The 15,826-nt window shown below is 40.5% G+C and overlaps 2 protein-coding genes across 2 annotated transcripts; both read right to left on the reverse strand.

Annotated features, from left to right (window-relative positions):
- Positions 1-1,965: 1,965 nt before the first annotated feature.
- Positions 1,966-2,904, reverse strand: LOC117058431 (olfactory receptor 2D3-like). The gene has a single exon (XM_033169597.1). The coding sequence runs from the start codon at positions 2,902-2,904 to the stop codon at positions 1,966-1,968; it is 939 nt and encodes a 312-aa protein (XP_033025488.1).
- Positions 2,905-9,166: 6,262 nt separating this feature from the next.
- On the reverse strand, positions 9,167-14,420 carry LOC117057923 (olfactory receptor 6B1-like). The gene is made up of 3 exons (XM_033168767.1): positions 14,040-14,420; positions 9,980-10,350; positions 9,167-9,776 (listed from the first exon to the last, which is right to left on the reverse strand). The coding sequence occupies exons 1-3, from the start codon at positions 14,418-14,420 to the stop codon at positions 9,167-9,169; spliced, it is 1,362 nt and encodes a 453-aa protein (XP_033024658.1).
- Positions 14,421-15,826: the final 1,406 nt, after the last annotated feature.

Consider the following 15,826-nt stretch of genomic DNA (forward strand, 5'->3'; position numbering starts at 1 on the left):
AGCTCCACTTTTCTAAATTGGGAGGAGGGTTGGATTGAGATATGAAAACATTTTAGTAGATTGCCTTCACCTCAGAGCTAGACTCCATATTTGCTACTGATGTTCATCCAATTATCCTTGAATTAAAAAAACTGATGTATCCCAAAGACATATAAGAGTTTTAAAAATGGCACCACACTGCAGAGAATAGCAGTGTTTGATAACTTACCTGTAGCAAATCTTTGTTATATTCAAGGATATCTTAAGTGCCGGTAGCATCATTTGTCCAGATTCATGCTAAAAAACTGAAGTCTTCTGAGCTATGAAGAAAGAGTGATCTTGAAACAGCTCCGCATAAGCATTTAAAAGAAATGATCATGGGAGAGTTGCTGCTGATTAATAACGCAGCTAGCCTCCTAAACCCAAGAGAGGTGCCTACATTACTTCTTTCTCCATTGGATATTCTCCATTGTACAATAGGGTGGTTCATTAAAAGAAAAAACTTTTTTTGGAAAATGACTTCTCCATGGGTCTTATATTACTACTCTAGGGATTGTATAGCTATATCTGAAATTTCATGAATATCCATTAATATCTTGACCTCCTCCATTTAAATAGCTGTTTACTTGCCCATTTTCCTACGTCGTGAAGGCTGTAGTTTCAATTTAGTGGAGCTGGGTCAAGATATTAACTGATATGCATGAACTTTCAGGTATAGCTATATAATCCCTAGTGTAGTAAGATAAGACTTTTGGAGCAGGCATTAAAATTATTTTTAAAGCATCACTCATATCCAGCTAATGCACATGGAAGTCCAGGGAGTCCCATTCACAGACATTATAATATTTTGCTACTACCACGTTTCTCCTGGGCAAACATTCAAAATCCACAGCAACTGGACTACCAGCCTAAAAAGTCAGGAATGGGGAGGGGGGCACACATGGAAATATAACAGGTTACTGTGTTTCATTTATTTTGCACTCCTGAATATTTTCTCTTGGTTTTTTTAATATATTAACTTTTTAACTTTCCATCGTTCCCCCCCCCCCACCCCCACCTTCCTAATAACTCTGATTTATTTGGTCTTCTTAAATTGGTTTTCCCATTTTCTGGCATGGAAAAATGAGCATAGTTTGTGTCCAACAGAGCTTGTGTTCAAGAATGAGAATAATCATGTTCCATTTACATCCCGCTTGGTTGTGAGGTGATTTGGGAGTGGCTATCTCCCCCCCCCCCCAACTTGCAAAGTAAATAGAGCTGCAGGAGGAATTTGGAAGGGTGACACACTTTCCCACTTCCTGTTTTAGCTTTATGTGCTTTTCAGTGATCATGTTAATTCTACTACAGTTGTACCTTGGTAGACAAACACCTTAGCAGTCTAATGTTTTGGCTCCCGAATGCTACAAACCCAGAAGTGAGTGTTCCAGTTTGTGAATGTTCTTTCAGAAGCCGAATGTCCAGCAGGGATTCTGCAGCTTCCAATTGGCTGCAGGAAGCTCCTGCAGCCAATCGTAAGCTGCGCCTTGGAAGTTGAACATTTTGGAAGTCGAACGGACTTCTGGAACAGATTCCATTCGGCTTCCAAGGTATGACTGTATATCAAACATTGACCCAGATCCCTTTTTTAGAAATAGCAACAGGGGAAGGTTGAAGAGAAGTGACCAGAATGGGTGCTCCCCACAACACTTGCTAAGAAATGTAAGTATGCACGCAGGTCTTAAAAAGTTTGGGACCCATGCATTATTCTCTCTCTCTCTCTCTCTCTCTCTCTCTCTGAAATGATACAGATTGGTCCCAGAGAAATAAGCAAACAAATGGGAAGTGGCAACAGAAGCAAAGAAGATGAAGTCAGTCAATTCAAAGGGGGGGGCGATTACTGAGAGCATCTTACCCATGGGTCCCCTAAAACCCAGAATCTGTGCTATCACTAGAAGGAGGTAACATCTGAGTATTGACAGAATCAATTTATTGATTCAGTGGTACAGCCTAAGAATCCAGTGTTTTCCTCAGAATTCTCATCACTGCCCCCTTCACTTCCTTGTTCCTGAGGCTGTAGATAATGGGGTTGAGCATAGGGGTAATGACAGAGTAGAACAGGGAGATCATCTTGTCCTGATTGGCTGAGTGGGTAGATTTGGGCCTCATGTACATGAAAATGGCAGCCCCATAAAAAAGGGAGACAACTATGAGGTGTGAAGCACAGGTGGAGAACGTCTTCAGGCGCCCAGCTGCTGAGCTCATGCGCAAAATGGTTCCCACAATGCGGGTGTAGGACACAAAGACTAGGGAGAGGGGGATAATGAGGACCATTACAGCCACAGCAAATATGACCATTTCATTCATATAAGTGTCAGAACAGGACAACTTGAGCACCTGAGGGGCCTCACAGAAGAAATGGTCAATACGGTTGGACTTGCAGAAGGGCACATGAAAGGTGTACACTGTAAGGACCACTGATTGGAGGAAACCGCAGACCCATGAAGCAACCGCCATCTTAGCACATGCTCCCTGCCCCATCACCAGCATGTAGTTTAGGGGGTTGCAGATAGCCACATAGCGGTCATAGGCCATGACAGCCAGAAGAAAGCATTCAGTCACACCAAAGGCGAAAAAGGCGTAGTTCTGGGTAGCACAGGCCAGAAGTGAGATTGACTGGGTTTGGCTCAAGAAATGGACTAGCAGCTGTGGAACTGTGCTAGTGATGTAGCAAATGTCGATGGCTGCAAGGTTCCGGAGGAAATAGTACATCGGTGTGGCCAACCGGGAGTCAATGCTAGTGACGCCAATGATGAGGCTGTTCCCTGATAGTGTGACCACATAGATGGTCAGAAAGAGTATGAAGAGAAGGATCCGACTATGTGAGACACTTGAGAATCCCAGTAGGATGAAATCCTTAAAAACTGTTCCATTTCCCATGTCTGACATGACTCCAGTGCTATTGGGAAGAGGAGAGAATTTCATTTATTGGTTTATATTCTTGTTAAAATATCAATGAAAACATCAGATCACCATAACCTTTGCAAACACTGCACTCAAGTACAATTTTGAAAGGTTGACAAAGCACATAATATGGATAATTACAAGGAGGGTTTGTTTGTTTTTGCATTGTCCACTTGGAGACATTTTGAGGATTAGAAGATATACACATGTGCCATTAAAAAGGGAGAGAATATTATGGAGACTCATCAGCACTTCTTCTAAAACTTCCTTGGTGAAAAGCCTGTGTTGTAGAGTAGTTAGAGAAGACCTCAGTGACCTGTTTCCATGAAGAGGATTTGGACAGCAATTCCCATCACTCCCAGCCAACACAGTGCTCCAATTGGAGTGGGATTAGAGCATGATGCTTAGGCTGCAGATACCTGGATTTAAATTCCCACTCAATCCTAAAGTTCAGCGGATAACTTTAAAATGGGATACCTCCCAGAACAAGGGGGGGAAGCTGCATGGGTGATTTGTATAGCTGATTGGGAACTGTTACACAGCAGTTCAAGAAACTGCAGAAATGGAAGGCCAGTTCTTGGCGGGAAATGGTTAAGACAAATGTTATTGGCTTGTATCCATCAGTTCTATAAAGGGTAAATCCAAGGGAAGCTATGAATGTGACTAACTGAGGTCCAATAATTTCAATGGTTCTGTTCTGTGTACAACTGCCTCTAACTGATTCAGCACATGAAGAAGACCAGAAAATATGGTGCTTTCAATCCCTGGGGGTTACAATTATGCCACCCCACCCTGGCCAAACCTGGGGATCATCACCATACCTCAATTCTATTCCTGAATTCATTCAGGGGCAGATTTTATGTTTAATCATGGTATTAAAAAACCCAGCACCTCTAATTATAACCCCCCCTACAATTCACTGTGAGTGGAAGATCCCAGTGGACCAAGGATTTTGCAGACATGGATACCTGAACTATTTGATAAACTTAAAGAAAATGGAAGAGTTCAAATCACTCATTGGAAAAAGAAATTGTCAGTTTCTTCCAAACTCGTCTTAGGGCTCTGTGAACTTCTTGGTTTCTCAAGCTGTAGATGAGAGGATTGACCAAAGGAGTCAAGACTGTATAGAAAATGGAGAAGACTTTATTAAGGTCTCTCAAGGTCGGGGTGTCTGGCAGCATGTAGACAATGATTAAATCACTATAAAATAAGCAGACAACAATTAAATGAGAGGAGCAGGTTGAAAAGGTCTTCTTCCTTCCAGTGGTGGATGGGATCTTTAAGATGGTGGAGATGACGCCAATGTAAGACATGAGAGTCAATAGAAACGGGACAATGACAAAAATGAAATTAAAGAAAAGGACGAGGAGTTCAATCATGCTTGTGTCACTGCATGACTTTTTTTACAATGGAAAATAATCACATAAATAATGATCTATGACACGGGGTCTGCAGAAGGATAGCTGAACCATGAAGATCAGCACAATGCAATTAGCCATCAAACCATTTATCCATACTCCTGCCATGAGCTGAAAACATAATTTTCTATGCATAATAGTGGCATAGAGCAAAGGACTGCATATTGTCAGGTAGCGGTCATAGGACATTGCTGCCAAGAGAAGAGTTTCTATAGCTACACAGCAGCCAAAGAAATAAAACTGGGCTATGCATCCGCTAACAGAAATGGAACCGACACCGCTTAGCAAATCGGCCAGCATTTTAGGCACGATGATTGAGCTATAGCAAGTCTCCAGGCAGGACAAATTACCCAGGAAGAAGTACATGGGGGTGTGCAGGTGCTGATCTGCCACGACCAGAAAAAAGATCAGCAGGTTCCAAGCTGTTGTCACAATATAAACCATCAGGAAGAGCAAGAAAAGAAAAGGCTGCACCTCAGGGAGATTCCCAAATCCCAAGAGGATGAATTCTGTGATGACTGGGCTTCCGGTTTGGTGCCGGATAATGGCGGAGCGGAGCTGAAGAGCTATGGCTCCCGGGGGGTTTTAGGGGTCTCCTTGTCTGCGCCAAGGGCCCCTTAAAGCCACGGGAAGAGCGTCCCGTGGACCGCGGCCTCGTGGGTCCCAGACGTGCCGTCTCTGCTCTTGATTGACCCTCGTAAGGGGGGGAAATCAAGCGAGCGGAGCTCCGACACGGGACTGAAGAGGCGGATGCACCCCCCCAGGAGATCAAAGCAGCGATTCTGCCAGACCTGAGCACCAAGCTTTTCCTGCTAACTTCAAAGAAAAAAGAAGAACCCCGGCTGCTGTAAGTACGGGACTAATTGGATTTACATTTGAATAATTGGCAACCGGGAGGGATGTTAAAAGGAAGCCCGTCCCTCTCCTTTGTTGTGCAGAGGAGGTAATTAAGTTTCAAGTGGCTGCAGCTGCATCACTAGATACAATGTTGTTACGAAGTACTTTGACAGAGAAGATGGATTAAATCCCTGTGAGGGGATTGAAGATTTTGGAAACATCTCTTCTGTGGCTTTTGGAATTGTTTTTGGCACCCTGTCTCAGGGAAAATGGCGCTGGAAAACTAGTACGCAAGATGGAAAATTACTGACATTTGACACCCTTTGTCTTCTCCAACCATGCTTGCTTTCGCTTTTAAACTGATTCTAGATCCGGGTATTACCCAGGAACAAAGAACAATCCTTCTGCAATTTGAGCTTGTGAATCGGAAAATGGACTGGATAAGGCGTAATTTCAAAGAAATTTGTTATGGAGCAAGAGAAACCAGCCAGATTTGGGAGAATTTTGATAACTTGGAAGCAGACTTCTCCAGGGAGCTGGGGGAGGTGCTGGAGAAATGGGACGAATTGATTCAGCAACCCCAGGTAAATGGACGGCCCTGGCGTAGTGAGAGACACAGGGCTGATGTTTTGACTGGAGCTACAAGATCCTGTCTCTGGAGTGGGAGTCCAGAGATGAAGGTGAGAAGATTTCTGAAGACACAAGTGGAAGAAAATCAAAATTGCGAAATGGAGTTGCTGGGAGAGGAGAGTTGGTGCCTCTTGAGGCTCCCAAGGAGGAGATTTATAAACTATAAGATGACACTGAACAAGGACAACAGAGGGGAATGTAAAGATGAATGGTGGGGGGGCATGGGAGAGAGCAGAAAAATGGTAAGAAGGGAAATAGGGTGAAAATGATAAAAATTGAATTAGGACGGATTTATGGTACCCTGAAGATAGCGTGTTAAGACTTTAGGATTTTGATGTTAAGTTTTAAGACTTTGATGTTACGATTTTGGGAATTTTGAATTAGTGAAGAGATATGTAACTGACTAATAGCAGCAGTTTAAGTGAAAAGAAGTATAAGATTGATTTAAGAATTATTTCATGATACTATAAGATGTTAAGTTTTCATGATAGTATAAAAGGTTGGATAATGAATTGTAATGTTAAAAATGGATGTTACCAAAGTATATTAGTATTGAAGGCAGAGGAGGGAAAGCGGGGGAGGTCCCTTTAGAAGATCAGAAACTAGATTTCGTTAAGTAGTAAGAGATAGATTGGTGTTCCAGTTTAGGTATGTATTGGTTTTGGTTTTGTTTTAATTGTTCTCTTTGTTGATTGTGTTTATGTAATGTGTTTTTTATTGTGTTAATGTTGGTGTTTATGTTATGTTATGTTTTTCTCTTGTTTTACTGGAAAATAATAAAAATCTTATAAAAAAAAAAGAATTCTGTGATGACTGTTTGGTTTCCTTCTTCTATATCCAACATTGTCTTTTTATCCAACAAATGTCACACCAACTTTAAAATCTAACCAGGAGGACATACGTTTTAGTGCAAGAGAGACATCAATAACATTTTGTACATGAGCTCCAGTTGTAACTGCACAGTGTATTTTCAGTTTACTCTACTAGATCCACAATCAACCACTGCCGCTTCCTCTTGCACCTTCTGTCTCTCTTTCAGAAATGGGGGTAAATGCATTTTGGGAGAGCGTGTAGCAAGTGGTGGAGGATACTAACTGCCACCAGTCAGTGGCAAGTGGCAAATGGAATGTATTTTTTCCTGTTAAACTGTGTAAATGGGCCACACAATAGCTTTTCACCTCCATCCCTAAACAGGATTTGACTGGATATCCAAATACATAAAATGGTTTTAGTTAGAATTATTCATTTGTGTGTCGAGGTCCCCAAACCACCCCTCAAATAAAATCACACTTCAGACATAAATGTAAGTTTAAGGTTTTTGGCATTATTTTGGCCACAACTTTATTGAAATACAAATTATGTGAGTGGTTGCTTAGGCATTGGTTTAGATTATCTGTCCCGCTAGGGGCAGAACTGACATTCATCAGTAAGGGGAAAACCCTTTGGGGAGAGAATGGGAGCCGGGGGTCTGACCCTCGCCTCTCCCCAAATGCTCCCAGGGGCTCTTGCGTGGCCCTGGCCCCCGACCGGCAGATACGGACAAAAGCATGGTGAGCCCCTGGATTCCTTTAACGGAATTCCCCGTGCAGCAGCAGCATTGGAGGGGCAGCCACAGTCAATTCTGACCCCTCCACCAACCAACAATAACCAATGCCTAACCGCCAACCTTACAAGTTGTGACTAATTGCTACACAGTAGGTGAAAACCAAATGGCACCATTCAATCAGCCAAATGGAAAAATTCCTACCAGGCCCCTGCCCCAGAAGCAGATGACCCCATGACAGGCATAGCAAGGTCATATGCAGAGGCCTAATAATAGAAAGGGAGGGTGGGTGATCCGATGCATGCAGCGAAGAGGAAAAACGTTCTGCATGCCAAGTAATATATAGTCCCTGGGCTGTCCATCAACAATTGCAACATACAAATCACCCCAACAACACCATGACCCAATTGCAAGAGGCCATCTATCCTAACACGCCCAGCAACAGAGGGGTGACTTGCTGGCCCCCACCGCAACAAATTCTTACTTGAATAACAACAGCTTGTATATACAGTATCCCAAGGGAATAATAAAAATTGCATTCCTCCAACTGTACATAGATGTACATGTCATTTTCAATGCTATACATGTTATGTTCAATGCTATATAAGTCACTTACATTTATACTCATATTGTACTACTTTGGCTATGTGTTTAATAAAATATTGAATTCTTGCATTGCAAAAAAACAAAGATTATGGTGAAAAGTGAAAAACATGAATTGCAAAAAAAAAAAAACCCTAGAGCTTACAGGAAAAAACCAACTTCAGATATGAAATCAGCACGTCAAAATTAGGTTAGAACAACTGCAGGTGTCATTGCAACAAAAATTTTGTTCCCCAGTGTTATATTTATTATTTATACCATCCATGATAGGCAAGTACAGAAATGCTTTATAAATATTTTACATCATAATCCCCCCACATCCACCAAGTGAGCCTTATTGCTGAAACTGCTCTTGAGACCTGCTTCTAAGCAGAGAAGTATGTGAGGAATATTACCAATAAATATCACATATAATGAACTTAAGAATTTTCATTCCCAAAAAACCCCGAAGCCTTCCTATTAGGAATAATGTCCACTGAAATAAATAAAAATTTGAGACCCCTTTTCATCTACGCAACCACAGCGGCTAGGATTCTAATAGCTAATAATTGGAAAGGTGTCAACATCCCCACCAAAATGTACTGGAGAGCAAAAATGATTGAATATCTACGATTCACAAAGATGACAGGGAGAATAAAAAGAAATTCAATACAGAAAGTTAATAAAGATTGGATAATAGTTAAAGAATATATTAGAAATTACTGTGATAATGCTAATCTCCTGGCAGACATAGAATGAACCATGAAATATAGAGAAAGTATATAATAAAACCAGCTGGGGGGAATGGGAAATTTAAATAATGACAATGAAATGTGTATAGATTAACAAAATGTAAAATAGCACAATGAAAAGAATTGGAAGTTAGTGTCAAGGGCATTTTTGGTGTGTTTATGTTGTAATATGTGTAGTGTGTATTTGATGTGTTGTATATACGGCGTTTCCGTGCGCTGCTCTGGTTCACCAGAAGCGGTTTAGTCATGCTGGCCTCATGACCCGGAAGCTGTATGCCGGCTCCCTCGGCCAGTAATGTGAGATGAGCGCCGCAACCCCAGAGTTGGACACGACTGGACCTAATGGTCAGGAGTCCTTTTACCTTTATATACTGTCTAAGTTAAATGTTATAATTAAGATGTAAACTTATCTTAATTGGTGTATCAAAAAGTTTATTTTTATGAATAAATAAATAAATGGCGCTGTGAAATTTGCAGCCCGTTTTCTAAATTCCTGTATGAATTGCAAATTTCCTGGAACCCCTTTTAATTGCCTCCTTGACATCATTGTTTCTTAAGCTATATATGATGGGATTGAGAAGGGGAGTCAATATGGTGTACAGGAGAGAAAAAACTTTGTTCAGGTCTCTCAGGGTGCTTGTCTTGGGTACAATGTAGACTACAATCAGTGTCCCATAGAAAACTGTCACCATTGTGAGGTGAGAGGAGCAAGTAGAGAAAACCTTCTGCCTGCCAGAACGTGACGAGATCTTCAGGATGGCGGTGATGATGCAAACATAGGATGCCAACGTCAACAGCAAAGGAGGAAAGGTACACAGTGATGACAATATTAAAACTGAGCTGTCTATTATATGTGTATTACTGCAAGACAAGTCGATGACTGGGCCAAGATCACAAAAGAAGTGGTCAATCTCATTAGGGCCACAAAAGACTAACTGGGACATGAAAGATGTGGTTATGGTGGAAGCTAAACCCCCACTCACCCAGGAACCAGCAGCCAGTTGATGACACAATCTGCCTGTCATTTGGGTAGTATAATGCAATGGCTTGCATATGGCTAAGTAACGATCAAAGGACATTGCGGCCAGGAGATAAAGATTAGTGTTTAGACAGGTTTGTATGTGTTTTTTTTCTTTCTTTCTTATGTTTATGGTGTTGTTGTTTGAGTTGTTTATTGTGTATTGCAGTTTGTATTTTTAGTGTATTGGTGTATGTTTTGTTTTTTATATATGCATATGGAAAAATAATAAAATCTTTAAAAAAAAAAAAAAACAAAGGACATTGCGGCCAGGAGGAAACACTCTGTAGTAACAAGTATGCCAAAAATATAAAACTGTGTGACACAACTAGTGACTGAAATGGACCTGTCCCCTGTAAAGAGACTATAGAGCATCCTGGGCATGATGGTGGAACTGTAGAAGGTCTCCAAGCAAGACAAGTTACCTAGGAAGTAATACATGGGTGTGTGAAGGTGCTGATCAGACACAACAAGAAGAATGATGATGAGGTTCCCACAGATGGTCACAATGTAAATCACCAAAAACAGCAACAGGAGAACAGTTTGCAGATTCTGACCACCCTCAAACCCCAGGAGAAGGAATTCTGTGATCATGGTTTGATTTGCCCTATTTTGCACCTGCCGGGAGATCATGTAGATAACATTTGCACGCTGGAAAACAAGAATGGGAAGATTTAATTTAAGGCAGTGTTGAAGCAAACTTTGTAATATGTAATTGTATGTTTGGAGTGTGAAATTTTACAATGGCGAGGTGTTTGAACACCACTCACTGTCTGCTAGCCAGATTTATCACCTAAATTCTGTAATCATTACATGATTGCTCCATTTTGCACTTGCCAGCAGGAAATGTAGATAAGATCTGAACATTGGAAAACAAAAAAAAGAAAGGAGGAAAAGGGTAGAACTAATTTGAAATCATATTTGAAAGAAACTAGAAAATGTATAGGTCTCACAATGTGAATTTTGTAACTGGATATTTTTAGCCACACACTTGGCTTCTTCTTCTTCTTCTTCTTCTTCTTCTTCTTCTTCTTCTTCTTCTTCTTCTTCTTCTTCTTCTCCTCCTCCTCCTCCTCCTCCTCCTCCTCCTCCTCCTCCTCCTCCCCTCTCTCTTTTGTTCCTCTGCTAGCAGAGAAGGGTGGGGGTTGTGGGTGTAGTAAAAGGGGGACATATCATCCAGCACTACAGGATTACTCAAGACTTTGAGATTGTCTTGCAGGGCAGGTCTCAGTGGTTTTATTAAATTCTGAAGCTGAATTGATTTTGCACAGCAATATCAAAATATCAAAAAGTGATATTGATAAGCGATATTAAAAAATATACAGTGGTGATAAAATGTGGTCCTTGTCTTTTCCCATTCTGTAAATATGTGAGAAAGGTTGCCTTACCTTTAAATGTGTCTACTTTATAATGAGCAGTGTTGTGAATTCTCTCAGCAGCAATATCAGAGTCTGAAGGTTCAAAACATCCTTTGACATCTTTAACTCCAGTACCTGTCTTCAGGCTGATACTAACAACAATGCAGGGAATCAATATGAAAAACCTCTAGATCATGATGTCCCAAAGGCATTGTTCTTATTTGCCACTGATCCTAGAGGGGTGCTTAGCACTCCTCCTTGGGTTATTAACTCCTTTTATCTTGGAGGAATGTGTGATCTCCCTCGACATTTGTGCACAGCAAGAATGTCAACTACTTTAAACTGCCAGAAAATTAATTCTACTTTGAGCATGCTGTAAAATTTAAGGTCAGGCAGAGCTATCATGATAATATTGTTTTTCTTTCATTTTGCTACTGTAATTTACTGTACAGCAAGAAACTTGTTGAATGCCTTCATTCTAGCTAATTCTATCATTAATTTTTTTTTTGCCATTCTTCTAATGTTGGGACCACTTCTGATTTCCAATTTTTTGCAATTAATAGTCTTGCAGCTACTGTTGCATATAAAAAATGTTTTTTTTCATATCTCTAGGTATATCATTGGTTATAATTCCTAAAAGAAACACTTCCGGTTTCTTATTGATTGTTTTCTTAAACATTCCTTTTAATTCTTCATGTATAATTTCCCCCAAAAAAATTAATTTTATTGTAAACCGGGTGGGGTATAAATAATAATAATAATAATAATAATAATAATAATAATAATAATAATAATGTGTGCCTTCTGTTTGAAAATTAAAATTTCCCCTTAAAGTCTTATATCACTGTGACTACAGTGTGTCTTACTCATTCCTTGGCCTATGTTCTAGCAAAGCTACAGAGTTGAACCTTGAGATCAGAGAGTGAAAAGGGTGTTCTAGTGGAGCTCTGAGCTTCCCAAGAATTGAAAATCTGGGGCTTGAGCACTTTTTTGAACCAATGTAAGTCTCTGGATAGGGGATGGGGCTTCCTGGTTGAGTTAATATTGTAGTATCTTCATTCCTCGGAATCATTGTTTCTTTCTTGCAAGTTCCTGTCTGTTTACCACTTTGTTTACTCTGGTTGAAGTTGAAGGGAAATGGTCCTAGTTAGAAATAACTAATTGGTTAACAGTGTATTTCTTGAATAATTAATTTATTATTGGAAGATGATTTCATCATCTACACGGAATCCAATTCCTTTTTTTCCATGAGGTGATGATTAAACGTTTTTGGAAAGTAACACAGGATCAGGGTGCTGACCTTTAATTTAATGTTAAGAGGTCCAGATAATTGCTTGTACTTTCTGGGAGACATATAAAGTAAGGTCTGTTACCACAGTCAAAGACAGCCCATTAGGGGGCTTGTTTCATATTCAGGTAATGCCAACTGCACTGGTGGCCTGATCCACAGTTATAATCTAGATTCACACCCAGCATCACAGCACTATTAAGGATCATGACACAGGACAGGTGTATCCCACTTCTACCTCTACCCCATCCCCGCTTCTGTGGCTAACAGTAAGTTGGGAGAGGGGAATTTAAAGAGGGTTTCAGATAATGTTTTTGGCATGTGGCCAAGGAGTGAAAAGAAAGTGGACCCCCCCCCCCCGAGCTGACAGACCCACCCTCTCATCTGGTCCAAAAACAGGCCCCTAGAGTTCAGTAGGCATGAGCTCAAAACACTGCTTCAATTAGTGGAATTAGTACACTATGAAATCCTAAACAACTGTTCCATTTCCCATGTCTGACATGACTCCAGTGCTATTGGGAAGAGGAGAGAATTTCATTTATTGGTTTATATTCTTGTTAAAATATCAATGAAAACATCAGATCACCATAACCTTTGCAAACACTGCACTCAAGTACAATTTTGAAAGGTTGACAAAGCACATAATATGGATAATTACAAGGAGGGTTTGTTTGTTTTTGCATTGTCCACTTGGAGACATTTTGAGGATTAGAATATATACACACGTGCCATTAAAAAGAGAGAGAATATTATGGAGACTCATCAGCACTTCTTCTAAAACTTCCTTGGTGAAAATCCTGTGTTGTAGAGTGGTTAGAGAAGACCTCAGTGACCTGGTTCCATGAAGAGGATTTGGACAGCAATTCCCATCAGTCCCAGCCAACACAGTGCTCCAATTGGAGTAGGTTTAGAGCATGATGTTTAGGCTGCGGATACCTGGATTTAAATTCCCACTCAATCCTATATTTATGCTTAATCATGGTATAAAAAACCCACCACCTCTAATTATAACCCCCCTACAATTCACTGTGAGAGGAAAGATCCCAGTGGACCCAGGGTTTTGCAGACATGGATACCTGAACTATTTGATAAGCTTAAAGAAAATGGAAGAGTTCAAATCACTCATTGGAAAAAGAAATTGTCAGTTTCTTCCAAACTCGTCTTAGGGCTCTGTGAACTTCTTGGTTTCTCAAGCTGTAGATGAGAGGATTGACCAAAGGAGTCAGGACTGTATAGAAAATGGAAAAGACTTTATTAAGGTCTCTCAAGGTCGGGGTGTCTGGCAGCATGTAGACAATGATTAAATCACTATAAAATAAGCAGACAACAATTAAATGAGAGGAGCAGGTTGAAAAGGTCTTCTTCCTTCCAGTGGTGGATGGGATCTTTAAGATGGTGGAGATGACGCCAATGTAAGACATGAGAGTCAATAGAAACGGGACAACAACAAAAATGAAATTAAAGAAAAGGACGAGGAGTTCAATCATGCTTGTGTCACTGCATGACTTTTTTTCCAATGGGAAATAATCACATAAGTAATGATCTATGACACGGGGTCCGCAGAAGGATAGCTGAACCATGAAAATCAGCACAATGCAATTAGCCATCAAACCATTTATCCATGCTCCTGCCATGAGCTGAAAACACAATTTTCTATGCATAATAGTGGCATAGAGCAAAGGACTGCATATTGCCAGATAGCGGTCGTAGGACATTGCTGCCAAGAGAAGAGTTTCTATAGCTACACAGCAGCCAAAGAAATAAAACTGGGCTATGCATCCGCTAACAGAAATGGAACCGACACCGCTTAGCAAATCGGCCAGCATTTTGGGCACGATGATTGAGCTATAGCAAGTCTCCAGGCAGGACAAATTCCCCAGGAAGAAGTACATGGGGGTGTGCAGGTGCTGATCTGCCACGACCAGAAAAAAGATCAGCAGGTTCCCAGCTGTTGTCACAATATAAACCATCAGGAAGAGCAAGAAAAGAAAAGGCTGCAGCTCAGGAAGATTCCCAAATCCCAAGAGGATGAATTCTGTGATGACTGTTTGGTTTCCTTCTTCTATATCCAACATTGTCTTTTTATCCAACAAATGTCACACCAACTTTAAAATCTAACCAGGAGGACATACGTTTTAGTGCAAGAGAGACATCAATAACATTTCGTACATGAGCTCCAGTTGTAACTGCACAGTGTATTTTCAATTTGGTTAGTGGATTTTGTTCCCTTCATTAGGAATGAAGCTATGGAGTGTGATTGGTGTAAAGGCCACAACTTGGTTTAAATACAAAAGACCTGCAGTTGAAGTCAGCAATTGAAAGTGCAGGCATCCTGAACTTGTCCCCTAGGGAAGGAGAATGGCATTTATATCTACAGCAAAATGTTGCAGTGCGGATGCCTCATTTCATTTCAGGATACTCAATTCCCTCCCCATGGTTTCCCATTCACCATCACCAACAGGCAGTCAGCATTCTAAGGCCACTAAATGAGTCAGGTCAAATATAAAGAAGGGAATATTTTTTTTCCAAATGATTCAGCCTTATCATCAGGGTAAAGGACATTCCAAGGTGGCATAGAATGAAATCAGTGGCTTGGATCTAAACTTAAGGATTGTATTGTGTCATACTCAGAGCAGACCCAGGGAAACCATGGACTTGGTTTTTGCCCACTCCAATGGCTCTACTGAGGGAATGACTTAGTTGGATGTATCTCAAAACTAGTGGGACTTCGTTCCCATATAAATAATTGGGTCTTAGTTAAATCATTACTGCATTTTTCATGGATTTCAAAGAGCAACTTAGTCTAGAATAGATACAATCCATTATGATAAAAATAACATTAAAGAGCTGGATGTTCGTGATAAGTCTTCATCATTCATGCTCTATATGATGATATGGTATATTTTGTGGTGGGAAATAAGCTCAACTTTTTAAATTGGGATAAAAAGGGAGGAGAGCAACACAGTAAACTACATGAGCTTGAGAGCATAGCCTTCACTTTTTTTTTTTTTACTGACAGTCAATTTAAAAATCATTGAATTAATGAATTTGTTTGCCTTAAAGTCAAAGAGGGCCTTGAAAGATGGTGCAAGGCTGCCAAGAATAGCAGTGTTCTAGAACTTACCTGTAGTAAGTCACTGTCACAATCACAGGTGTCCCAGGATTCATTAACACCATTTCTCCAAATCCTTTATAAAGAAACTGACATATTCTCACCTATGGTGAATGAGTGTTCATAAAACAGCTTCTCATAAGCACTTAAAGAAAATGATCCTTGGAGAGTGGCGGCTCATTTGCTGGCTTTCTGAACAACATGAATGATGCAACCAGCCTCCTAAAGCCAAGAGAGATGCCTAGGTTATTTACTGCTCCATGGGATTGCTACATTGCCCAAAGCCTAGTACTTCTGAGGACTAGGCTTTAAATCTCCAGGTAATTAATTCTGGGAGTTCAAAATGTCTAATTTAAACAGAGATTATAA

Source organism: Lacerta agilis, chromosome 14 (genome assembly GCF_009819535.1).
Source record: "Lacerta agilis isolate rLacAgi1 chromosome 14, rLacAgi1.pri, whole genome shotgun sequence".
Classification (NCBI taxonomy): Eukaryota; Metazoa; Chordata; class Lepidosauria; order Squamata; family Lacertidae; genus Lacerta; species Lacerta agilis.